The sequence below is a fragment of the Rhinolophus hipposideros genome (assembly GCF_964194185.1).
Source record: "Rhinolophus hipposideros genome assembly, chromosome: 1".
NCBI classification, from domain to species: Eukaryota; Metazoa; Chordata; class Mammalia; order Chiroptera; family Rhinolophidae; genus Rhinolophus; species Rhinolophus hipposideros.
Window position 1 is genome coordinate 66,315,416 of NC_138047.1, and position 26,018 is coordinate 66,341,433.

At 34.1% G+C, this 26,018-nt stretch overlaps 1 protein-coding gene across 3 annotated transcripts in view; it reads left to right on the forward strand.

Annotated features, from left to right (window-relative positions):
- Nucleotides 1–586: 586 nt before the first annotated feature.
- Nucleotides 587–26,018, forward strand: part of MMRN1 (multimerin 1) — a 65,085-nt gene continuing 39,653 nt past the window's right edge. For all 3 annotated transcript variants that reach the window (XM_081031037.1, XM_081031039.1, XM_081031038.1), the window contains exons 1-2: nt 587–1,410; nt 24,997–25,116. In XM_081031037.1, the coding sequence (XP_080887163.1) occupies nt 833–1,410; nt 24,997–25,116 (698 nt within the window). In that variant the 5' untranslated portion in view covers nt 587–832. The remainder of the gene's footprint in view (nt 1,411–24,996; nt 25,117–26,018) is intronic.

The following is a 26,018-nucleotide window of genomic DNA, read 5'->3' on the forward strand; positions in this document are numbered from 1 at the left end:
TTAGTGGTAAAATATTAACTACCCCCAACCACTAGAATATCAGAATTACAAAGCAGAAGAAGTGAAATTCTTATTATTCGTTCCATTAATTAATTCTGGTAAAAGTTCTAAGAACAAAATTTAAAGTGAATTCCTTGTATACCTGCATAATTTAATTATTTATGCTTTTCTTTTGTATTACTTGTGATCCAGATTAACTTCAAATAATGCTACAGCTGAAGTGTATTTATAAAAATGAGTTTAATATGCTTTTTTTAAATCATAATTAGGACTGTGATGTGTGAAAGGGCAGAGATACTGGAAATTAGTTTTTGTTTATGTGTGTGCATGTGTATAAGCTCTTGAATAAAATGTGGCCTTTTGGGTGGGGCAAAGTGGAAAAGAAGTGTCACTTTTTTTTTCTCAATTTCCTGTGTAGTAGAACAAAATGTGAAACTCCTTGATTCAGCCCATAATCTACGTGAAGTATCTCTTCAAAATCAGCAACATACGAAAGATGAGTGTACCTAGGGAAGCAAAGTTACTTCATGTTTTTCTCACAGGTTTTCCTGATAATAATTGCCTGTGTTTTCCCATTTACCCTTAGCTTCGTCAGAGACCCTTCACTGCTTCCATACATCCATCCTACCAGAGGTCACAGATCACACAAAACCTACAGAAACAGGAAATCAGACTTCCTGAGTCCACTACAAAACACAGAAACCTGCTTCCTCTACACATCTCATTTTGGCAAGCTCTGTCTTAGCAGATTCAGTGTGGAAGCAGCTGTTGAAAAGCCCTGAAGAACTTAATCCCCAATTTCATCTGAGCTTTCGTGCTTCAAACTACTGAAATGAAGAGAGCAAGGCTATTTCTCCTGCTTTCTAGCATATGGAGTGGGGGCTTTGGACTGAGAAACACTACACAAACATCTGAGGATAAAAACTCCAAGAATATGACTGCTGCTTTGGTCCCTCTAAATAAAATACAAAGCCTCCAAATGCTGTCAACCACTCAGATCATGTCCGCTGAGACAGTCACAACTCCTGAGGCAAGAACCTCTGAAGAGAATCTTCTCAAGTTAGCACTGCTTCGCTCAGAGACAAGTTCATCTCCTGAAGGTGGGAGAAACCCAACCATCACATCCACAGAGAGGACAGAAAAAGGGGTGCTAAAGTTTCAAGCTCTCCTCTTCCCAACCAAATCTAGCATCAAGTTCAGTCCTAGAGCAGAGTCGGTGGTCCTTTCCAACTCCACGCTGAAATTTCTTCAGAGCTTTGCAAGAAAGTCGAATCAACAAGTGATTTCTCTAAACTCAGTTGGCCGTGTGGAAAATCGATCCCCACGGGAAACATATCTCAGCAGAGGTGACAGCAGTGAAAGCCAAAGAACCAACTATCAAAAATCAAGCTTTGAAACAACTAGAGGAAAGTAAGGAATTTGTTTTCTCTGCCCTCCCCCCTTAAATGTAAGATCTATAAGATTGTAAGCTAACAGTTAAACGATCTCACCCCCAGGAAATGATTTCATGTTCAAGGTGAAATTAGGCTGTATTTCAGTTAGATAAGATAATTAAGTGTTACCTTGTCTGATGGAGAAAAGATGAACAAATGAAATGCAGCGATTGTTTTAATTGAAGTTGTGAATGACTTATACAGGTGCTTTTACTTGGGATAGTTACTAGCAAAGAATGCAAAACCACAGTGACTATTAGTTTAGTTAATTCAACTTAAGTGTATGTTGGTTGTGCTCAGAACTACACCTACAACATGAAAGAACAAAAATATCAGTTTGGTTGGGATATGAACAGATTTAAAAATTGAAACAGCCTGGTGCTGTGGAAAGTATAGTTATCGAGATCAAACCAAGCAGAGCTTGGTTGGAATCTTGGCTCCAGTACTGTCTTAGATCTGTGACTATCAGTCATTTCTTCTCCCTGAGCCTCATCTGTAAAATACAGATATAGTATAAGGAGTATAAATAAAAATGCCAACTTTGCATAGTTATCATGGAAGATTCAAATTAATAGAATGTCCTTAGAGGCATGCTTCTTACAGAACAACAAATTCTATGCTACTAGTACTAGTACTGTTATGTTGAGTTATGCCATTGTCATGAATATGATGAATAGAAAAGCCAATTTTTCAAATTGATTTTGATTTAAAATTACAGAAAATTCAATTTGAACTGTTGAAGTAAATAATAAGACAAAGCTTCAAAGAAAATCATTAAAGAAAACTTTCAAAAGGAGAAAAAGAAAAAAAACCCTGAAAAATGTAGGTCAATATTTTACTTATTTAATATTCAGAGTTATCTGTATATTTGGAATACTAGAAGTTTAATGTTATAAAACTAAAATTTCAGATACCTTTCACCTATAATAAAATTATTTTAAAACACCAAATAATACTTTGAGAACTTAATTGAGTTAAAACCTTACTAACTATATAACATAATTCAAGATAATGATAGCAGCTCACACCTGCTGTGTGAAAGGTATTGTATTAAAGCTCTTGTTGATATAAAGTTGAGGAGATACTGAGAAGAATACAAATCAATAGGTTTGTATTTATGTATTTGTTGTTATTCAAATCTATTTTTCTCTGTATTTTAAAGGGTATAGAATTTTTAAAATATATAAGTAAATCTGATTTGAATTAAAACCACTAACTTGGTGGAATTTAGAACAATCCCAATTTACTGTAAAGTAAACATAACAAAATGTTCAACTTGGGATGGGTAGATCTTATCTATAACAGACATTTTAACAGATATAAATTAAAATTTCTCATGCTAATGGACAACAGAATGAGGTCTGTTAAATAATAATAACAAATGCCACTTATTGAGAGCTCTTTCAAAGTCACTTACATGATCATTTCTATTCGTCGTATTTTGTTAGACTCTATAACTTAATTTTTTAAAACAATTATATAGAACTCTTAGGAGCTCACAGGAAATGAATGAAAAAGTTTGGAGATGCTGTCATCAGGAGATTTTTCAATGGAATAAGAAAAAAATCAAAAGAAGGAGACAACTCAAATTAAGATATAACAAATTTTATATAGCACATAAAAAGTGGCATAGTTATTTCATAATTATAACTACTAATTGATCATTTGAATAATACTAGTTTTTAAATAAATTCTAGCTGTTTAATCTAAGGTCCTCCTCAGTTAAAGCTTGTGAAGGGAACCCTTATTAGTTTGATCATTTTTTATGCCAGTAGATTACCTATTGTATATTTAACACTGTACTAGTCTCTGGGGATACAGATAATTTTTAAAATAAGAATAATTTCTGCTCCAAGGAATAGGTCATATAAAAAGTAAGCGCCAACATCTGAATTAGATTTTTTAAAAAATTAATACATATTAGGAAGAAACAAAGTATTAAGGGTTGAACCTGCTGAGCAGAACTTTATCCCATGGATTTCCCCATGAAAACAATCATAAATTATTTCTAGAGAAAAGTACCAACTGTACTTAGAGATTCTACAGCCTGAGGTTCTGGAGAACCTGAGGTTTTTCTTTTTGGTAATCCTTTCCATGAAGTCCTAATGACTTTGTACTCATTAGGCCATGCAATTAATAATGGGGGTAGGGAAAACTTAAGTTTGTCTTTTATGGACACAATGCTGATGTAAAGAAGCCTGATAAGGTCAAAGAGGTCTTCATATTTTCTCATTATTATTTTCTCACTGAATAATCATAGCAAACACTTTATGGCATTTGTTCCTACTATGGTACTGTTCTGACTAAAAAAAAAATAAAAATACGTGTTTTTTTTCTTTTTTCAATCATTTAATCATTACCATACCTCCATGAAGACGATTCTGTTTTTACTTCTTTGCAGAGAGGTTAAGTAACTTAACTAAGGTAACTTAACTAGTATATCTCAGGGCAAAGATTCAATCCAGGCTGGCTGACTTCAGAGACATAGCTCTCAACTCCTACATTATACTCCTTTAGTGTAATCTGTTTTCCCAAGTATAATCTGTTTTCTCAAGTCACTGGTTTATTTCTCTACTTATGAGTCATACAGGCTATTCTTTGCCTCCAGAATAAAGTCCAGATCCCTTACCCAGTTAGTATGATGCCATCCTTATCTGGCTCCAGCCTCATCTGTGACTGGAAGGCCATTAAAATTTGTAGTTCTCTGGACCACAATACGATGTTTGTTAAACCTACCTTTGTTCCCTATGGCTAGATGGTCTTCTTTTCCCGTCACCTACTTCCTTTACACCTAATAATAAAACCTCCAGGAGCCTTCTCAGACTAAGTTAGGTGGCCCGTCTAAGTCTTCATATAATTCTCTTTGAATACATCTATCACTGCACTACAGCAGTGTTACAATGAACTTGTGATTTCCTTGTGTACAGGAACATAGTTTCCGTGCAAGCAAGGTCTCTGGCTTATAGTAGGTACACAATAAATATTTAACAAACTGAATATAAAGTTTATGGATCAATATATGAATATAAGAAGAATCCTTCCCAAAGAATTATTCTTATTTCTCTATGATAAAACCTGGTTGATTTGGGATATACTTATCTCTAGGGGGTGTTGTTTTTTTTTTCCTGGCATATTTTTGTCTCATTTTGTACTTTCTCTCATCTTAGCACCGCAGGAACTCCTGGCTATACCAGAGCTGTGGTTTCCTGTCTGGCAGAGTGGGTGTTGGTCAGGGACCAAGCACTTTGAAATAGGCAGGATAAAGAGAAGAAATTAGGATTAATACATTTATATTATACATTGAACACGTATTGGCTGAGGACCTAATCTATCCTCAGCACTGTGCTTATACTGAGGTTAAAACAGTGAACAAACATGCCCACCTGTCCTGCCCTCATGGAATCTACAGACCAGTGGGAAGGGCGTGGGGAGGAAAAACAGGGAGTCACAAAAGCTGATGTTGAATTAAAATGGTAATAAACATTCTGAACGAAGCTTATGAGAATATATAACAGGGTGAATGGCCTGCCCTGTGTTAGTAAGCCTTCCCTGACAGGATAATAGGTGAAATGAGGTACCAATACACACCCACTGCCTAATTAAGTTCTCCCACAACCTCAACACCAGGCATAAGTACTTGAATCCTCATCATCATCGTAAAGGGCTGGTTCCATAGCTATAAACCTGGGATACATCTCTGACATTTTTCGCTCCCTTCCAGGAGTGAAAATTCTTTATCTAATTTATCAAGAAGTCTTCTTGGTGCCCCCTTCAATATATTCCAGATCCCTCAGCTTCTCTCCATCTTCACTACACCATCCTATTCCTAGCTATCTTGTCCACATTTCCACTCTTGCCTCCTATAATCCATGCTCCACACAAGGCAGAGATCTTTTAAACCTTTTCATTAAGTTTGACATATAACATTGTGTATTTAAAGTGTTTAAACTTTTTACATCAGATTAATGCATTTCATTGGATGTAATAATTCATCAAGTGTGACATATTATATTACATACCAATAGGGAAGAAAAGTATGACATCATTATTTCTTAGTATTTTTAGATTTATGTATCGCTTAGGCTGAGAGATTTTTTTAAAATTATGTATCATTGTTTTGCATACCTAAAATGAAAATGTAAATGAAATTGGTTAAAGTATTTCTAAGGGAATAGCAATAACTATTGTCTAACCAATGCTGACTAAAAGACACCATGGATTTCAAAATATACTCTTGATTTCAGAGATCTGTGTCTTAACATCTGTGGAATTTAGTATTTTGCTCACATGCTCAAAATCTGTAGCTTTCCGTTACATCACCATGGTCCACAGGCTTGCTTAAATCCTCACCATGGTCCACAGGCTTGCTTAACATAACTCTGCCCATCTTTAAGATCTCATCTTCCATCACGTGCCAAGTTCACTTTATTTCCTCCAGCCACCTTGACCTTCTTTCTGGTACTGAACATGTCAAGTTAATATGCACCTCAAGGAAACTTCCGGTTTGCTCTTGTTAGAATGTTTTTCCTTTAGTATTTAGAATAAAGGACTCCTTCTCCTCATGAAATTTCAGCTTTAATGTCCCTCCTCAGAGACCTTCTCTGACTACTCATTGTAAAGTTACCATCCTTACACCCGTTTCTTCATAGCACTTATTTGATATTATAGGGCCTATTTATGTAGACAGTTGTATATTTTATGTCTTACCCCAATAGAATAAACATCCCATGAAAATAAAAACCTTGCCCTCCTTATTTCCTATTCTATTCACTGCCTACAACAGTGCCCAACACATAGAAAGAACTCAGCAAAACTCTATGGAGTGACTGATTATTGAATGGATTTGGAGTTCAAAACAGACATCAATTAGAGATATACATTTTGGAAATATGGAAAATATAGAAATATGAACTGCCTATTGTGGAGATTTTTTTTAATGAAAGGGTGGAGAGAGTGCAAAAATCAGAGTTAGCCTAGAGAGTTTTCCACTTTTTTGTTTATTGTTTTATTTTATTTGTATGCAGAATGATCATAAATATGGTAAAATGTTAATGAAAAGCGCTAGAAAGCAAAAAAAGTTGAAACAACATGAATATTTTATTTGCTGAGTTTAATAACTTGATTTCTTTCAGAATTTCACTTATTCTTTTTCTATAAGCTACATAACATGCTTTATGTACAAATACGTGACTTAAATGAATTATGACTTCTAATATAATGTCTAAAATTGTAAGTTCTACAAGTCTTTCATTAGACTACTTATAAATGGAATATTTAAATACCACATTTTAAAAATTAATGTTTTAAAATGACAAAAACTAACCATTAAGCTAATTCTGCTGTCAATCATAACATGCATTTTTCTACCTGTTTCTGTGAATGATGAGTAGATTTTAGATATGAAAAATCTGATCCATAAAATTTATCTGTTGTCTTAGGCTGTTCAGGTCGTTGTAACAAAATAACACGGATTGGGTGGCTTACACACAACAGAAATTTATTTCGCACAGGTCTGGAAGCTGGAAGTCTGAGATCAGTTTGCCAGCATAGTTTGGGTGAGGGCTCTTTCCTGAGTTCCAGGGTTTTCATTCTATCCTCACATGGTGGAAAGGGTGAGAATATCTCTAGGGCCTCTTTTATAAAGGCGCTAATCACATCATGAGGTCATTGCCCTCATGATCTAATCATCTCCTAAAGTTCCCACTTCTCAACACTATCCTATTAGGCATTTTGATTTCAATGCATGAAGTTTTTTGGGGGACACAAGCATTCAATCTGTATCATATATAGTTTGCAGTTATTTTCAGGCCTAATAGCATCCAAAGGGAATTATTCTTACATGCTGTAAAATTCTAAAGAGAACCATACCATTATGTTAAAAAGTATTTTTTTAAATTCCTTAGCAAATAAATGCATATACTGCATTACTGCCAGTGAAAACTAATACTAAGTAAGGCATATTCTGTATCTCAATTTTTTCATTGTTTCCTTTTATTAAGTTCCTTTGATATACCTACTCAGTAAATTACTACTAAATATATAAATGCATATTGTATTATACATGCTAGAATTGAATGAGTGCTTATGTAGTCCAGGTTATTGAACAATAAATTTTTGTATTTCCATGTTCGGTTTTTTTATTAGTATTAAATTTATTGGTGTGACATTGGTTAGTAAAATTATATGTTTCAAGTGTACATTTCTATAATACATCATCTACATATTGCATTGTGTTTTTCAATATAAAAATATTGTGTAAAACTTAATTATTTAGGGGGAAATGCTAAAAGAGTCAGTTTTCAGGAACAATTGGGTCACATATAGAATTAAGCATCACAGCCTCTGTTTGCCTGCCGTTCCCTAGGCTTTGTGGTCTGCAGACTGGGAAAGCCTGACACCTACTGGAATAGAAACAATTTGCATTGTCCTCGAATATGTTAAAATCACAGTGTGGAAAAGGAACAAAAAACTAAAGTTAGCTAAAATAAAACAAATATATGACAAAGGTTATATTAAAGTAACTTTAAGAATTGTCGCTTATAAAAATTATGTATGTTATACATATACATATTTAATTCAGTGTATCTCTTTAAAACTTGGAAAATAGGTTGAGTCCAGAAAGCAACCTCGATGCATATCCTGGGATGGGGACACGTTCAGTTCATTTTCCCAAAATTTTACGTTGAAAATACTGTATATGCACAACAATTTGTGACTCTGGGACACTGTACAGTCATCTATCATCAAAAATTCAATTAAGTTCATCATACTGCGCTCACTGTGGAAGGCAAATTAATGATACCTGACAAAAGACTTTAATTACAAAAGTTGATATACAAAAAGAAATATCTCCTTAAAACTTAAACCAGAATATTAAAGTATCAGAAATTCCTCATGATCTGACCTATGCATAATTGCCTTTCAAAATTTGTTTCAAGTATTTATATACATGATTCTTTCATAAAACTAATACTTCCCTCTGTTTTTGGCACAGGGGGGAGGCCAAAAAATGTATACAAGTGGACACTTTGGTCACTGTTGCTCAAGCAGTAGTTCACCATAATTAGAAGTGACTGGACACTGATGGTAACCACTTTGAGCACCTCTTGTAATTGCAGAAGTCAAACATGACTTGTATTAATCTTTCGTTATCGGTATATATTATTACAATTTTAATACAGTTTTCCTTTCTTAAAGTGTGTATACATTTTTTGGCACTCTCTGTACTATGTACAATTTTGAAAAAGGATGGACTATATAAAGACACTTACAATAAAAATGAAACACAAACAAATTATTCCTGTTTGTTTGAAAAACAGTCATTTTCTTAAGGAAATTATGTAGTATCAAAGATGAATTTGTCTTTTGGACTATTAGCCAAAACCAAATATAAAAAGTCTAATGCTTTATTTAAGTCTGATTTACATATCAAGAAACTTTTTTCTACTAAATCTGAATAATTCCAGTTTCTACTATTTTTTCTTTCACGTTGTGTATGTTTCTTTTGGACTACTTTATCATTTATGACTGATGAACTACATGTAAATTCTAATCTCTCAAATTAATAATTTGATAAAGGTCTTCCCTTTTGAGTTTAATTGAAAAAATAAAGACTTATAAAATAAAAATTTCAAAACATTTTGGAAATATTTATGTTCATAACTTCTTAAGACTATAGAGGCAATTTTAATATATTTCTTTAAGAGGTAAGCTTCATCATATGAATTGAATATAAATCTTGATCGTAGTCTTCTGTAATGGTTTTCTGGAAATTATTATTGACCTGATATATATAAGCAAGTATGCTTAAGATGTATTTATCAGCTCATTAAAGAAGCAAAAAAGGAGCCATATTGCTATTTACATATGAGTAAGTAATTTAAAAAATTGGGAGATATATAAATGTAGAGATATATAGATATCTAGTACCTTCATAAAAAATCCTACTGAACTCTCTGAATCATTTAATCATTATTAGCAGTAGCAAGTGTTTTACATACATTTATATTAAATCAGTCTCACAACAATCCTGTGAGGTATGTAATATTATTATGCTTATTAGATAGATGAGGAAGCCACATTTAATAGACAAGCTAATGGCTAATAAGCTGTAGAGTCAAGATCTAAAAGCAGGCAGTCTGGCTCCAGCATCAAGTCAACATCTATGTTACATACTTCTTTCTATTCAAGGAAAACCTTGCTTTATTAATTTATTTCACTAATGCAGTTATCCCCACCCTTGCTCTTTCCCTTGTGCTTAATTTGACAATAGAAAACAAACAGAAAACTCCAGACATAGAAATGCACTCTGTTTTTCCCTGTGTGTGGAATAAAAGAAAAGAATTAAAAAATCTTGTTCTGTAGGGAGTCCTTCAGATTTTCTAAATCTGTCAGGCAGAAAATGTATGTTGAGAGAAACCCCCATTTCCCTTCTCTTCTTTTTCCTTCTTCTTCCCTTTTCTACTCTATTTTGTTTCTTCTATCTTTACTTTTTTTCCCCTGTATTTATTTCTCCTTTTTCTTTTTCAATTCTCTGATTTTGGCAAGAGGCACGCATAAATATTTATAGCTTTCTATGACAATTTTTTTAGTGTGTATCTGTTTATTTTATTGTGATAAGATACATGTAATATAATATTTACCATTTTAACCATTTTTAACTGTGTGGTTCTGTGACACACTTGCTGTTCAACGTAAGTACTTTACACTTTTATGCAGCCATCACCACCACTCATTTCCAAAACTTTTTCATCTTCCCAAACTGAAACTTTATACTCATTAAATAATAACTTTCCATTCCTCTCTCCCTCCAGTGCCTAGCAACCACCATTCTACTTTCTGACTCAATAAATTCAACTACTCGAGGTACCTCATATAAGTGGAATCATACAATATTTGTCTTTGTAGCTGAGTTATTTCACTTAACATAATGGCTTCAAAGTTCATCCATCCTGTTATAACATGTAACAGAATTCCCTTCCTTTTTAAAGCTGAATGATATTCCATTGTAGGAATAAATAGATGATACATGGATGGATGGATAGATAGATAAATAGATGACAGATAGATGATAGATAGACAGATAGATATAGTTCTATATATTACATTTTGTTTATTCATTCATCTGTCAATGGACACTTGGGTTGCTCCCACCTTTTGGCTACCGTTATCCATGATATTTTAATAATACTCTTAAATTAGCATAGTATGCTCGGGAGAACATTTACCCTGACTAATGGTGCTATCTGAAATCTGTTCTCTCTTTACAAGCTTAGAACACGTATTTATCCTCAGGAACTTGGTAATTGGACCAAAGATATATTGAACCTAAGGAGACTTTATCTGAATGTTTTCCTCCCTGATTATTATTCTTATTTTCTCCCTAATTATTAACACCAGCAAAACTATGTTTTGTTAGGGGATAATGTTGCCTTTAAAAATGTATTTTTCTCTTAAAACAAATGACTTTTTACTAATTTATACAAAGAATAAAAAGAGGTAGAGAAGGAATTGACCGTATATTTTGAACTTCTCAAAGAGTTGAGAAAGAAATGAGCAGGTTGGATTTACAAACGACGTAAACAATTGGCATTAAAAAATACATGATATATTTAGAATGTTTATTTCACCTATCATCATTGAATTTAGTGAGGATTTAATGGCTATGCACTTGTGGGGTTTATAGTTTAATGGTACACTATAGTGTAATTTCATAATTTTGTGATTAGTAATGGTCAGACTTAGCTCAAGTAGGTTATTGTTGAGATGTATTTCCATGCAACTGTAGTCTTCTAATTAAGACAATAGTGTTCCTCATAAGATAAATTAGTGACAACATGAATGAGTTATTCTTTTATGAAGGATTAATTAATATTTTTCTCTCTAAGTTAAATTCCACTGGAAGCTTAGTCCCTTCCCTGACTACTTATGAGTTCATTAACACATGTATGTACTGTTGGATTTGTAATTTGTAGTCATCTTTAGGTACAAGGTAAAGAAATGGTTATTTGAGATCTTATACTTTTCAAGTAATGGGTGGGTGGTAGGTCAGGTGTGAGAGGCTGAGAGGAGAGTTACCAGATAATCCTGTTTCTTAGAGAATGTTTCAGTTTTCAGAAGTATCCATATCTGCCTTGTTTTGTTTCATTTTCCTCTTGATCCTCTGAGAATCTCTAAATTCATCCCAATAAGGGGACGACAGGAAACAGTCATTAATGTCCTTCATTTGTAAACTCTTCCTAAACACAAAGTCTTTCCCAACTTCCAAGAGAAAATTACATACTACTGATTAGTGTGTGATGGAGATTTTGTTCCTTTACCTTGATTTGAAATGAATATCCTCAGGACCTGGTATTTTCATGCTGTTATGTCAGTTCAAGCCACAGATTATCAATATAAATGTTTAAACTTTCAGTTTTTTACCAATAGGATAGCAAAATTTATTAATCTGAGTTCTAAAGACTAGTATACTAGTATAAAGGAACAACGTAAATTCTTAGATTGTTATCTTTTATTTCTTAAGGAAAATATTTGTTGTGGTCATTATTTAAATAAATTCTTTGTTGCTTCGGTCCACTCTCAGTTCAGGATAATAATGTACATGGTTGGGACATGGTTTGGTCAAGGTACATTTCAAATGGCAAATGACCAATTAATGAAATTTTCTTTTTAAACTTAGTCTTTTCTCTAACTCCCTACAAGACTGAGTTTCTAAAATGTTTCAATCAAAAGGGACAGACAGTAGGTTGCATATTTATGATTCTTCTCTTAGTTAGTTATCTACAGGACTTCAGATTGTATAAGTCAAAACAGAATCATTTTTCTACTTTCTATTTTGTATGTCCTGCAAGATAGGCTCCTGTTTCTAAATAACCAGAGATGTCTGCTTTTTCCTAGGAACAACCTTTTACCTATTAGCTTGGAAAAATCCGAAGTATCAATATAAGCTTTTTTCAGTACATGTTGCTGCACAAAAGCAACAATGTTATTGCCCTTAAAGAGAATCCCAAATGCAGTGGGCTGTTTGGAAGGTTATGACCCCATGGAAAGCTAAAGACTTCAAAGTGATGATCTCCATCCACCAAATCAGACTGGAAAGGTACAGAGGATTTTTTAGATTTAAGCAAAATGCTCACCTGGAATCATTACATTTGTCTTTATATTGCCCGTCACCATTTTACCATGCTTAATTTTCTATTTTTAAAATTATATTTTTGGATATAATTTGGTTTTCAAATTATATTTATATTTTTTAACAACTCTTCATGAGTTTATTTCATCATAGCATAAATCTAATTAGAAGTCACACCAGGAGCTCTTTGGCTGTGAATAGTCCTTCCAATTTACACTGGATCAAAGACGGCTGGGCCATGAGCAATCTGATAATTTGCTTTTTGGCCTACTACTCAATTATTTGAGTAATGGGATTGTTTTACTATTTAGGATCTTAAAAGATCTCTGCAGGTGGCATGTGATTTATTTTCACAAATAATACCTATATCTATGTATCTAGCTAGCTAGCTATCTTCCCCCCCACCCCAAAACCCAGAATATGTAGGGATGGTGGTACTTTTCTTTTCCTGCCTCATATTTGACCCTCCATAATGATTCAACCAATTTTCATGTGACGTAGAATTTAACTGTACTTCTATTGAAGTTAGTCATTCCTGTAATTAGGATAATCAGTGGATTTGCTTGAGGAATCTAATTAACTTTTTAAAAAATATATCCCTTTATGGAGTCTTCTTAATTTCAAATCTTACTTATTTTTATTTCTTGCTTTTGCCAGTTCTTTGTTTCACATTAATTTTGCAAGTACCACCATGCCTAAACAAAATGTGCCAACGTGTTTTTTTTCATATCTTTATGGAACAGAATTTATAAACTTCTTATTCAAAAGAGCTGTGCTAAGCTGTATGGTGCTCAGTTTATCTGTCTTAGAAGGACGCATGACTGAGTCAGCTTTACTTGTCGAAGGACATTTGGTCCTAAGAGGCCTAATATTGCAAAGCAGATGATTACTAACTTCAGTGGCTCTACTCTGGGGAAAAATGTGTTTTCTCTTTGGTCTTTAACATTCAAGTTGATTTTTGCTTTAATTATTATATTTTTATTTTTAAGCAGAATAGATTTCTTACATTCTACTAATTCAGAGGCATACATCTCATAATGATTTGAACTTGCAGTGGTTTGATTTCAGTCATATAACATTCCCTTTAATATTGTGTTCTCAAAATCATCTCTGTCCCTCCAAGAGGGAAAAAAATCTCAGTCACACATGAGAGGAAGGAATATAAATTAAATGTAACAAGATATATATTCACAATAGAAAAAAAAAACCATAGAAATAGAAAAGTAAGGAGGAAAAAAACCCAGATACAATTCAATAATTAATTCAACCTATAGTTATTGAGGACTTTGTATAGTTCGGTATAGGCTATTTTATGATAAAATAACTGGTATTGCAGCCAGGCACGAGGCTGCTCCTTCTTTTCCTAAATAGTGTCTATAAATTCTATTGTATATCTTTAAGAATTAGAGAAGTAATTTATGTCACATGTTAAGCACAAGACAAAAAGTTTTCAGACTTCTACAGTCACTAGGTGTCACTCATTTGTGTTAGATAATTTATTTTTATTTCATAGGATTTATGGTTAATAATTTACTTTTATACAATTACAAATAACGTTTTCTGTGTCAGCACTTATTTAATAGTAAACATTTAATTCTCCGTCCATTCCCTACAACTCATTTGTAGCATTAATGTATATTTTCAATTTAAACTTTCTTGAGGTAAGGAATATTTTTAAATATCTTTATCATTTTGGATGGCTTCCACCAAAATATCTAAAAATAGGTATTCTAATAAAGGCTGGTTTTGTCTGATCATGACATTTTTGTGGCAAATGACTTTGATGCTGTTAAAGTTTCTCAACTTTGTTGGAGTGTGATTGAATCATATTCCTATGCTACCTTATATGTTGAAAAGAATAAGCACACACGGATGGATATAAACAAAGTTTTTTAGGAACTGGCTTGAGGAAAATTATGCATGTAATATAATTTAATTGATAAGATGTAGAGATCAAAACAGCAAGTCTGCTGAATCTTTCTGTAAGACAGGATTTATTTGTTATTCTTAATCATATTTTAAATTGTGCTATATTTGCTACATACAAAATATATGAATCATTAAATATAATATTACCATATATATGAGGTCTGACAATTAAGTTCATGAACTTGTTGTAACGATGTTGCTAAACTTTTTTGATATCAGAGGGATTATTCATTATGAATTTGTACCATCTGGACAGTTAACCAAGCTATTTGGAAGTGCTGAAAATGCTGCGTGACAAAGTTAGATGACCTAAACTTTTTGCTAACAATTTATGGCTCTTGCATCACAACAATGCACCAGCTCACATGGCACTGTCTGTGAGGGAGTTTGTAGCCAGTAAACAAATAACTGTACTGGAAGACCCTCCCTAATCATCTGATCTGGCCCCCAATGACTTCTTTCTTTACCAAAAGACAAAGGAAGTATTGAAAGGAAGACATTTGGAAGACATCAAGTGTACTACAATGATAGAGCTGATGGCCATTCCAGAAAGAGTTCCAAAATTGCTTTGAAGGGTGGACTAGGTGCTGGCATTAGTGCATTGCTTCCCAAGGGGAATATTTCGAAAATGACCATAGTGATATTCAGCAATGAGATATGTAGTACTTTTTTTAGGATGAGTTTGCAAATTTAACTGTCAGACCTTATATATGTATCACTAAACAAGGTATCATCAACTTATTTTTAAGCTTTATATAAGAAAAAAGCATCATAATGTATTTCTTCTGTAACTTTCTTGCATCCCAAGTTTGTTATAAATTAAATTTGGGTTATTAGATAATATTACCAATGAATAATATCCATTGCATAGGTGTTTCAGACTATATTTCTCCATTTTACGGTAGATGGACATTTGAGTTACTTTCGGGTTTTGATAATTATGAATAATGTTTGCTTCTATAAATATTCAGGTACATGATTCTTAGTCCACATGTGCAATGGTTTCTCAAAAGTATATATATATATATATATATATATATATATATATATATCCAGAAGTGTAACCACTGTATAGTGAGTATATGGATATTTATTTTTACATGATATTACCAAATTGTTTTTCAAAGTAGTTGTACCATTTTATACTTTCACCAATAGTACTTGAGAGATTTCAATTCTCTATATCTTCTGACCAAGTGAGATTGCCAAATTTTCTCTTTTTTTTACCATAATATTTTTTTTAATTTTTTAATTATTTTTTAAAAATTTATTGAGGAGACAGTTGTTAGAAAAATTACATAGATTGCAGGTGTACAATTCTGTATTACATCATCTATAAATCCCATTGTGTGTTCACCACCCAGAGTCAGTTCTCCTTCCATCACCATATATTTGATCCCCTTTACCCTCATCACCCATCCCCCACCCCCTTACCCTCTGGTAACCACTAAACTATTGTCTGTGTCTATGAGTTTTTGTTTCTCATTTGTTTGTCTTGTTCTTTTGTTGTTCTTGGTTTATATACCACATATCAGTGAAATCATATGGTTCTCTGCTTTTACTGTCTGACTTATTTCACTTAGCATCATATTCTCAAGATCCATCCACGTTGTCACAAATGTTCCTATATCATCTTTTCTTACCGCTGAATAGTATTCCATTGTGTATATATACCACAACTTCTTTATCCATTTGTCTATCAAAGGACATTTTGGTTGTTTCATGTCTTGGCCACCATAAACAAAGCTGCAATGAACATTGGAGCACACGTGTCTTTATGTATAAATGTTTTCAGATTTTTTGGGTAGATACCCAGAAGAAGGATTGCTGGGTCATGTGGTAATTCTATTTGTAATTTTTTGAGGAACCTCCACACTGCCTTCCATAATGGCTGCACCAGTCCGCATTCCCACCAACAGTGTATGAGGTTTCCTTTTTCTCCACAGCCTCTCCAACACTTGTTACTATTTGTCTTATTGATGATAGTCATTCTGACTGGGGTGAGGTGATATCTCATTGTGGTTTTTATTTGCATTTCTCTGATGATTAGTGATGTTGAGCATTTTTTCATGTCTATTTGCCATTTGTATGTTCTGTTTAGAGAAATGTCTCTTCAGGTCCTCTGCCCATTTTTCAATTGGGTTTTTTGTTTTTTTCTTGTTGAGTTTCATGAGTTCCTTGTATATTTTGGATATTAGCCCCTTATCGGAGGCACTGTTTGCAAAAATCTTCTCCCATTCAGTCGGTTGCCTCTTTATTTTGTCGATGGTTTCTTTTGCTGTGTAGAAGCTTTTAAGTTTTACACAGTCCCATTCATTTATTTTAGCTTTTACTTCCATTGCCTTTGGAGTCAAATTCATAAAATGCTCTTTGAACCCAAGGTCCGTAAGTTTAGTACCTATGTTTTCTTCTATGCAGTTTATTGTGTCAGGTCTTATGCTTAAATTTTTGATCCATTTTGTATTAATTTTGGTACATGGTGACAAACAACAGTCCAGTTTCATTCTTTTGCACGTGACTATCCAATTCTCCCAGCACCATTTATTGTAGAGGCTGTCTTTCCTCCATTGTATGTTTTTAGCTTCTTTGTCAAAAATTGTCTGTCCATATTTATGTGGTTTTATTTCTGGTTTCTCAATTCTATTCCATTGGTCTATGTGTCTGTTTTTCTGCCAATACCATGCTGTTTTGATTATTGTAGCCATGTAGTATAAGCTAAAGTAAGAGAGTGCGATACCTCCAGTATTGTTTTTTTCTTAAGATTGCTTTTGCTATTTGGGATCTTTTGTGGTTCCAAAAAATCAGATGATTTTTTGTTCTATTTCTTTAAAAAATGCCATTGGGATTTTGATGGGGATTGCATTAAATCTGCGTATTTCTTTGGGTAATATGGTCATTTTAATTATGTTGATTCTTCCAATCCATGAGCACGGAATGTCTTTCCATTTCTTTGTGTCTTCTTCAATTTCTTTCAAAAATGTCTTATAGTTTTCAGCATATAGATCCTTCACATCCTTGGTTAAGTTTATTCCTAGGTATTTTATTCTTTTTGCTGCAATTGCAAAGGAAATTTTTTTTGTATTTCTTTTTCTGAGATTTCATTGTTAGTATATAGGAATGCAATGGACTTTTGTACGTTGATTTTGTAGCCAGCAACTTTACTGTATTCGTTGATTGTTTCTAACAGCTTTATGGTGGAGTCTTTAGGGTTTTCTATATATAGCATCATATCATCTGCAAAGAGTGATATTTTAACTTCTTCATTCCCAATTTGGATGCCTTTTATTTCTTTCTCTTGCCTGATGGCTCTGGAAAGGACTTCCAACACTATTTTGAAAAGCAGAGGTGATAGGGGACAGCCCTGTCGTGTTCCTGAACGTAGAGCAAAGGGCTTCAGTTTTTCACCATTAATTATGAGATTTGCTGAGGGCTTGTCATAGATGGCCTTTATTATGTTAAGGTATTTTCCTTCTATACCTATTTTACTAAGTGTTTTAATCATAAAGGGATGTTGTATCTTGTCAAATGCTTTTTCTGCATCAATTGATATATGATTTTTGTCCTTTATTTTGTTTATGTGATGTATCACATTGATGGATTTGCGGATGTTGAACCATCCTTGTGCCCCAGGGATGAACCCCACTTGGTCATGATGAATAATCTTTTTAATGCATTGTTGTATTCGATTTGCTAAAATTTTGTTTAGGATTTTTGCATCAGTATTCATCAGAGATATTGGTCTGTAGTTTTCTTTTTTTGTGTTGTCCTTACCAGGTTTTGGTATCAGGGTAATGTTGGCCTCATAAAATGAGTTAGGGAGTACTGACTCTTCTTCAATTTTTTGGAAGAGTTTGAGCAGGATTAGTATTAGATCCTCTTTGAAGGTTTGGTAGAATTCACTAGTGAAGCCATCTGGTCCCTGACTTTTGCTTTTGGGAAGGTTTTTGATGACTGATTCAATTTCTTTACTGTTGATTGGTCTGTTTAGATTTTCCAGTTCTTCATGGTTCAGCCTTGGAAGGCTATATGTTTCTAAGAACTTGTCCATTTCTTCTAGGTTATTGAATTTGGTGACATATAGTCCTTTATAGTATTCTTGGCTGATCCTTTGTATTTCTATGGTGTCCATGATAACTTCCCCTTTTTCATTTCTGATTTTGTTAATTAGTGTCTTCTCTCTTTTTATCTTAGTGAGTCTAGCCAAGGGTTTGTCGATTTTGTTAATCTTTTCAAAGAACCAGCTTTTTGTCACATTAATTTTTTCTATTGTCTTTTTGTTCTCTATTTCTTTTAGTTCTGCTTTAATTTTTGTTATTTCCTTTCTTATGCGGACCTTGGGTTTCACTTGTTCTTTTTTTTTCTAGTTCTTTAAGGTGTAACATAAGGTTATTTATTTGGGATTTTTCTTGTTTCTTGAGATAGGCCTTTAATGATATAAATTTACCTCTTAAAACTGCTTTCACTGCATCCCAAAAATTTTGGTAGAATGTATTTTCATTGTCATTTGTTTCTATGCATCTTTTGATCTCTCTTTTAATTTTTTTTTGACCCAGTCGTTCTTTAAAAATATGTTGTTTAATCTCCATGTATTTGTGTTTTTTCCTGCTTTCTTTTTGCAGTTGATATCCAATTTCAAAGCCTTGTGATCAGAGAATATGTTTGGTATGTTTTCAATCTTCCTAAATTTGCTGAGGCTGATTTTACGTCTCAATATATGGTCTATCCTTGAGAATGTTCCATGTACACTAGAGAAGAATGTATAGTCTGATGTTTTAGGATGAAGTGCTCTATACATGTCAATTATGTCCATTTCATGTAATGTGTCATTTAGCGATGCTATTTCCTTATTTATTTTCTGTTTGGGTGATCTATCCATAGATGTCAATGATGTATTTAAGTCCCCTAGTATAATTGTGTTTTGGTCAATTTCTCCCTTTAGTCCTGTTAGTATTTGCTTGGTATATTTCGGTGCTCCCTGATTGGGGGCATAAATATTGATGAGTGTTATGTCTTCTTGTTGTATAGTCCCCTTTACCATTATGAAATGTCCATCTTTGTCTCTTGTTATGTTTTTCACCCTGAAGTCTGTTTCATCTGATATCATTATGGCTACACCTGATTTTCTCTGGGTACCATTTGCTTGGAGTGTCAATCTCCACCCTTTCACTTTGAATATGTTTGTCCTTGTAGCTGAGATGTGTCTCTTGTAGACAGCATATTGGGTTTAGTTTTTTGGTCCAATCTGCTACTCTGTGACTTTTTATTGGTGAGTTCATTCCATTTACATTTAAGGTGATTATTGATATGTGAAGATTTCCTATCATTCTATCTTTGGTTTTCTGGTAAGACTGTGTCTCCATTGTTTTTTGCCTTTTTGTTGTTGTCTATTATTTCTGGTATTCTATGACTTTTCCCTCTGTCTCTTCTTTTATTACAGTATATATTTCAGTTCTGGATGATTTTTGAGTGGTTACCCTTAAGTTTATGTAAAATAAAGTTTCATATTTAGAGTATTCCATTTTCTTCAGCATGCTTATTTTCTCCATTCCCATATTCCGGTTCAGGCCTTTACTCTCCCCCTTTTCATGTTTTGGTTGCCACAAATTGTCCCTGTTGATGGTGGTCGAATAGCCTCCTTTAGTATTTCTTGTAGTGCAGGTCATGTATTAGAAAATTCTCTCAGCTTCTGTATGTCTGGAAAGGTCTTTATTCCGCCTTCATATCTAAAGGAGATCTTTGCTGGATATATTATTCTTGGCTCATAATTTCTCTCTTTCAACAGTTGAATATTTGGTTCCATTCCCTCCTAGCTTGTAGAGTTTCTGCTGAAAAATCTGATGATGATCTAATGGGCTTTCCTTTGTATGTTCCCGTCTTCTTTTCCCTGGCTACGTTGAGGATTCTTTCTTTGTCGTTGATTTTAAACAGCTTCAATACAATGTGCCTTGGTGAAGGCCTGTTGGGATTGAGGTAATTATGTGTTCTATTTGTTTCTTGGATTCAAGGATCTAGTTCTGTCCACAAGTTTGGGAAATTCCCGTCAACAATTTGTTAGAATATATTCTCTGTCCCCTTCTCTCTTCTCCTTCTGGTATGCCCATTATTCTTATATTGCTCTTTCAGATGGAGTTCTTGTAGAGTTCTTTCATTTCTTTTAAGTCTTAAGTCTCTTTATTTTTCCATCTGTGTAATTTCTAGCTTTCTATTTTCGATGTCACTGATTCTTTTCTTCATGTGGTCAACTCTACTACCTAAGTTGGTTATTTCATCCTTAATTTCTTCTATTGAGTTCTTAATCTCCAGAAATTCTATTTGTTTCATTTTTAAAATTTCAATCTCTTTCATAAAATTCTCATGTGGTTCTTTGATTGTGTTTCTGAGTTCATTAAACTGCCTTTCTGTGTTTTCTTGCATCTCGTTGAGTTTTTTCAGAACTGCAATCTTGAATTCTCTGTCATTTAAGTCATATATTTCCATATCTTTAAGTTCCTTTTCTGGAGACTTTTCAGTTTCTTTCTGAGCTGTCTTGTTGCCTTGGTTATTCATGGCAATTACTGATTTATTATTTCTCTTCCTAGGCATCTACAGGGGTGGCTTCTGCAACAGGTTGATAGGAAGAGGTCTGTCTTTTGTTTTCCAATACTTGTTGATAGAATGTTTTGTTTTCTCTCCGACTGCAGCCTTTTTTTTCTCTCTCACACAGTAGTGCTATGTTTTCTCTGCACTATTCCAGCTTCTCACACAATGGGGGGGATTCCTTGGGAGACGGGCTTCTCCTCTGTTAACAGTTCTTCTGGGTCAGAGGGCAAAGTATCTGTGTGGGTATGTGGAGAGCTTTTGAAGTTCCAAAGCTCTTCCTGCACCAGATTCAGAGCCCATATGTTTTAGCAGTTCTGTTTACTTCTGCAGGGATCCGCCCAGATAGGTGGGGTCAGGGGCACGGTGAGTCATGAGAGGTGGCCCAGAGCAACGGCGGCAACCACCACCACGGCTGGTCCTGCTTCCACAGCTCCCTCCCCTTTGCTGGAACTAGTTGGGCTGCGAATCTGTGTCTGCAGTCCACAGTTCTCAGAAGAGCAAATATTCTATTCTTTTGATCTGACACTGCTACTTTTCCTCTTCTAGCACCAGGCAGGTGGGGGCAGGGTGAGCTCTGGGAGGGTAAGGAGAGGGCGGCTAGTCTCAGTGCTTAAGGCTTCCGTTCTCTGCTCGGCAGTGAGGGCTTAAACCACCATTTTCAGCCTTCTTCCCTCAGTAGTTTCTCCGAGGTCTCTGCCGTGAGCGTTTGGGTTCAGCTGTGTTATATGCTGTCCCCCAGCCCTGTGGGCCGTAAGCTGAGCCCTAGCAGTCCAAGTTCTTCTCTCTCCCTCAGCTGCGGTAGTTCCAGGATGCAGCGAGCTCGGAGCACTGAGCTAGGTCTGCGTCCTGCGCCCCAGCGGCTCCGTCTCCGCACTTCTCCCTTCCCTCCTCTCCCCACTCGCCCGTTTCGCCCACCTTTAGGTGAATTCAGTAGTGGGCCTCTTTGTCTTACCTGTCTGCTGTGCAGGGAGTCCTTTGTGGAGTTATTATTGTTCGATTAGTTGTAAATTCCAGGGGAGCTTTACAGAGGCTCACCTCACGCCGCCATTTTGATGAGTCCCATCGAGACTGTCAAATTTTCAATGTTTGCTTAAGTTAAGGTATTATTCCATTGCAATCTTAATTTGCATTTTTTTGCTACTAACAGAATTGACATTTTTTTATATGTTGCATGGCCATTGGCGTTTCCTCATATAAAATACTTGTTCAAATAGTTTGTCCATTTTTCTATTCTATTTTTCTTGTCTTAATTATTGGTAAGAATTTGATATAAGTATATATTATGGATGCTAATACTTTTTAAGTGTGTGTCAAGTATCTTCTCCTGATCTGTAGCCTGTCTTCAAATTACTCCTAGTGTCTTTTCAAGAACATAAATTCTTAAACTTTATGTATTTAAGTATTTTAGTTGTTACATAGAAAAACAATTGATGTTTTTGTATATTGGCCTTATATCTTACAACCTTGCTAAATTCACTTGTTATCTCTAATAGCATTTTTTTTTGGTGGATTTGTTATGATCTTCCATATAAAACTTATATTTTCTGCAAATATATATATATAATTTTGCTTATTAATTTCCAGTCTGCATGACCTTATATCTCTTTCTTGCCTTATTCTTCTGACACGATAATCTTAGGTCATACAGTTATATGCCTATGCTTTCCTCTAAGAGTTTTACAGTTTTAGCTGTAAAGTTTTAGCTTAACAGTTTTAGCTGTAAAGTTTTAGCTTTCAGTCTTTTTAAGTCTTTGATCCATTTTTGAGTAAATTTTTATATCTGGTATTAGATAGGGGTCCAATATTATTTGTTTGTGTATGGCTATCCATTTGTCATACCATCATTTGTTGAAAAGAATATTCTTTCCCCATTAAATTGCTTGGAACCCTGTCAAAAGTCAATTAACTGTAAATGTAAAGGCTTCTTTCTGGACACTGAACTCTGTTCTATTGATTTGTATCTCTATCTTTATGCAGATCAAATACAGTCTTAATTACTGCAGCTTTATAGTAAGATTTGAAATTGGACAGTGTGAGTATGGAGTCTCCATTTTATTTTTCTAGTATTGCGTTGGCTATTCTGAGTTCCTTGCATTTCTATGTAAATTTTAAATTTCTGCAAAAAAAGCCATCTGGGATTTTGATTTGGATTGTGATGAAGCTATAAATCAATTTGGGGAGTATTGCCATCTTAACACTATTAAGTTTTCTAATCGATGATAACTTTTCATTTACTTAGGTTGCCTTTAATTTCTTTCAATATTTTGTAATTATTTTTTTAAACTTCTTATACTGAGGGGTGTTTAGTAAGACCTTCCTCCTTGAGTGGTCAGAATTCTGCACTGCTAGGTGATACCTGGGATCTCAGTTCAGCTCATGTTGAACTTGTTTATACACATAACTTGTTCTCTGCCAGCCTTGCAAAGACTATTCTTTGCAAGCACAACCTAGTAGTCATCCCAAGATTCAAGGGGACTCTGATGCTGATTTTTAAAATGACAGCTCTGTCCAGTCCCCTTGTTTCATGAACTTTTCCCACATACACTAATCACCTCAGCAGCCCCACACACAGTTTCCTTCATCCTGTGCTCTCTGTTTTTTGGGGTCTACTCCTCTGTGATGCAATTTGAAAATTGTTCCCAGGCAGAAAACTATATCAAATGTGGAGTTTATGTCATGCATATGTTTTCTTTCTTTCAGGAAGCATATAACTGCATTGTTTGTGGTCCAACATCTGAAAACTATAGCTTTACATATCTTGTCCAGCTTTATAGTTTTTACCAAAGGAAAGTAAATCTGGCGCTCTCTTATATCCAGAGCCAGAAATTTCTGAAATTTATAGTGTTAGTTTCATACATAAAAAAAAAAATTATAGAACAGGCTTCTTAAACTTGTATCAAGCTAAAGTTTGATTTAAAATGCATTGAATCTTAGATTAAATTAAGAGAATTGATATATTTACATTGGCTCTTCCCATCACTGAGCAGAAGGTACTAAATTTTCTTTCAGTCTTTTCAATAAAGCTTAAAATTTTTATATGTTAAATCTTACACATTTTGTTGGATTTAATAATAATAATGTTATTTTTGCTATTGTAAATAGTGTATTTCTTCCTCTAATTTGTGTTTTAAACTTTTATTTATTTTAAGTGTGTTTTTCCAGGACGCATCAGCTCCAAGTCAAGTAGTTGTTTCAATCTAGTTGTGAAGAGCACAGCTCACAGTGGCCAATGTGGGGATCAAACTGGCAACCTTGTGGTTAAGAGCACTGCACTCTAACCAACTGAGCTAACCAGCCACTCCATAAATAGTGTATTTCTTGAATGTATTGTTGGTACATTGAAATATAACTGATCTTAACCATGTGGCTATACTTTTTTATTATAAAAATTATATATTAATACCAACTATATTGTTGAACTTTTGTTTTAATTTTAATCATTTGCATGTAGACTATTTCATAATTTCTTTATTTACAGTCATATCATCTTCTAATAAGCTATTTTTTCCTCCTTTTGATTTTTACATCTTTTATTTATTTACTTCTGTCTTACTGCCCATTGTTCTATAGAAGTAATGAACTTAGGTCTGAATGTCCAGTTTCAGTACTCATATTGGTATTTGCTCTACAGTAAATCTTGGATTTTGACTTAGTTTACACCTAAACAATAGAGGTTCTAGTTTTAGTTCTGATTTATCCTTAATTTACTTTGATCTTGCAGTGTCCCTTTACTTCCTGTGAGTACAGCAATGTAGTAGCAAATATGTTCTTTCTCATCTTTAGATATTTTAAAGTTAAATATCATTTTTTCAAGGTATCCGATTTATAGTACTAGCAGTAAGATATAGGCCTGTGAAAATAGTTTTGATTTAAAGAATTCTTTGACAATGTTTGTTTTCCTAACAAAAGTGATTTATTCCTTAGGAATTGGTGTGCTTATGTACATACCAGATTATCTCCCACAGTGATACTGGACAACCAAGTCACTTACCTACCAAGTGGGAGAGGGCCCTGTGGCTGGAACAGTGGATTCTGTCCTCAAAGGTATGTAAACTTTCTTGAAAATAGTGACTTCTTGTACCATAACCATGTATATAGCCTGAAATATATAGAGAAAGTGAATCATCTAGGCATTATGTATAGTAGGGTCAGGGTAGGGTCATCACGTTAAACCAGATGTATGCTCTTGAGTATTATAAAATGCAAATACTAATAACACTTGCCTCATATGGATATTTTCAGAATATGTCAGATAATGCAGTGTACCTAATTATTAGGTACACAGTGTACCTAATGCAGTGTACCTTAGCCTAGTACCTGATACTTTGTAAGTCTTCAGTGTTAATTCTCATGCTTGTTTCTTTGTATTCTTACCACTATTATTACTTTTATTCTATAACCTGATCAATAATCTGTCCTTTATTTCCTTATGAAATTCATACACAGCTTTAAAGATTTATTGATAATTTCCCTTTCATGCTAGGTTAGAGAGAAGTCCACAACTTGGCAAGCCATCAATGGCAATTATACATGGTAAAGCAGCTAAGTGAGACCTTTCTTCTTGTATTTATTCTAATGACACATGTTATTTAGTTTTAATTTTTTACAAAAATGTCTATGTAATTGTCCTAAAATGTGAGACTGAGTAACTGATCAATTCTCTGTATTCATACAGTCACAGTAGCTCAGCTGGGGGTATTTCAGAAGAACCTACAGTAAAAACTAAAATTGTTATTCAGGTCATGATGGCTAATGTTATGCAAATTATCATACAAATAACTCAGGCAATGAATGTGACACATTGGCAATCTGGAACCGTGTGCAGTAAGAATACATAAAATCAAGGTGTTTCTTAGTCCCTTGAGGAATAGCTAAGGTTCATGGTCCAGAGAGCTAAGCACATCTTAGGGATGTGGGCAAACCTGAGCTCCAGTTCTGCTTTCAGC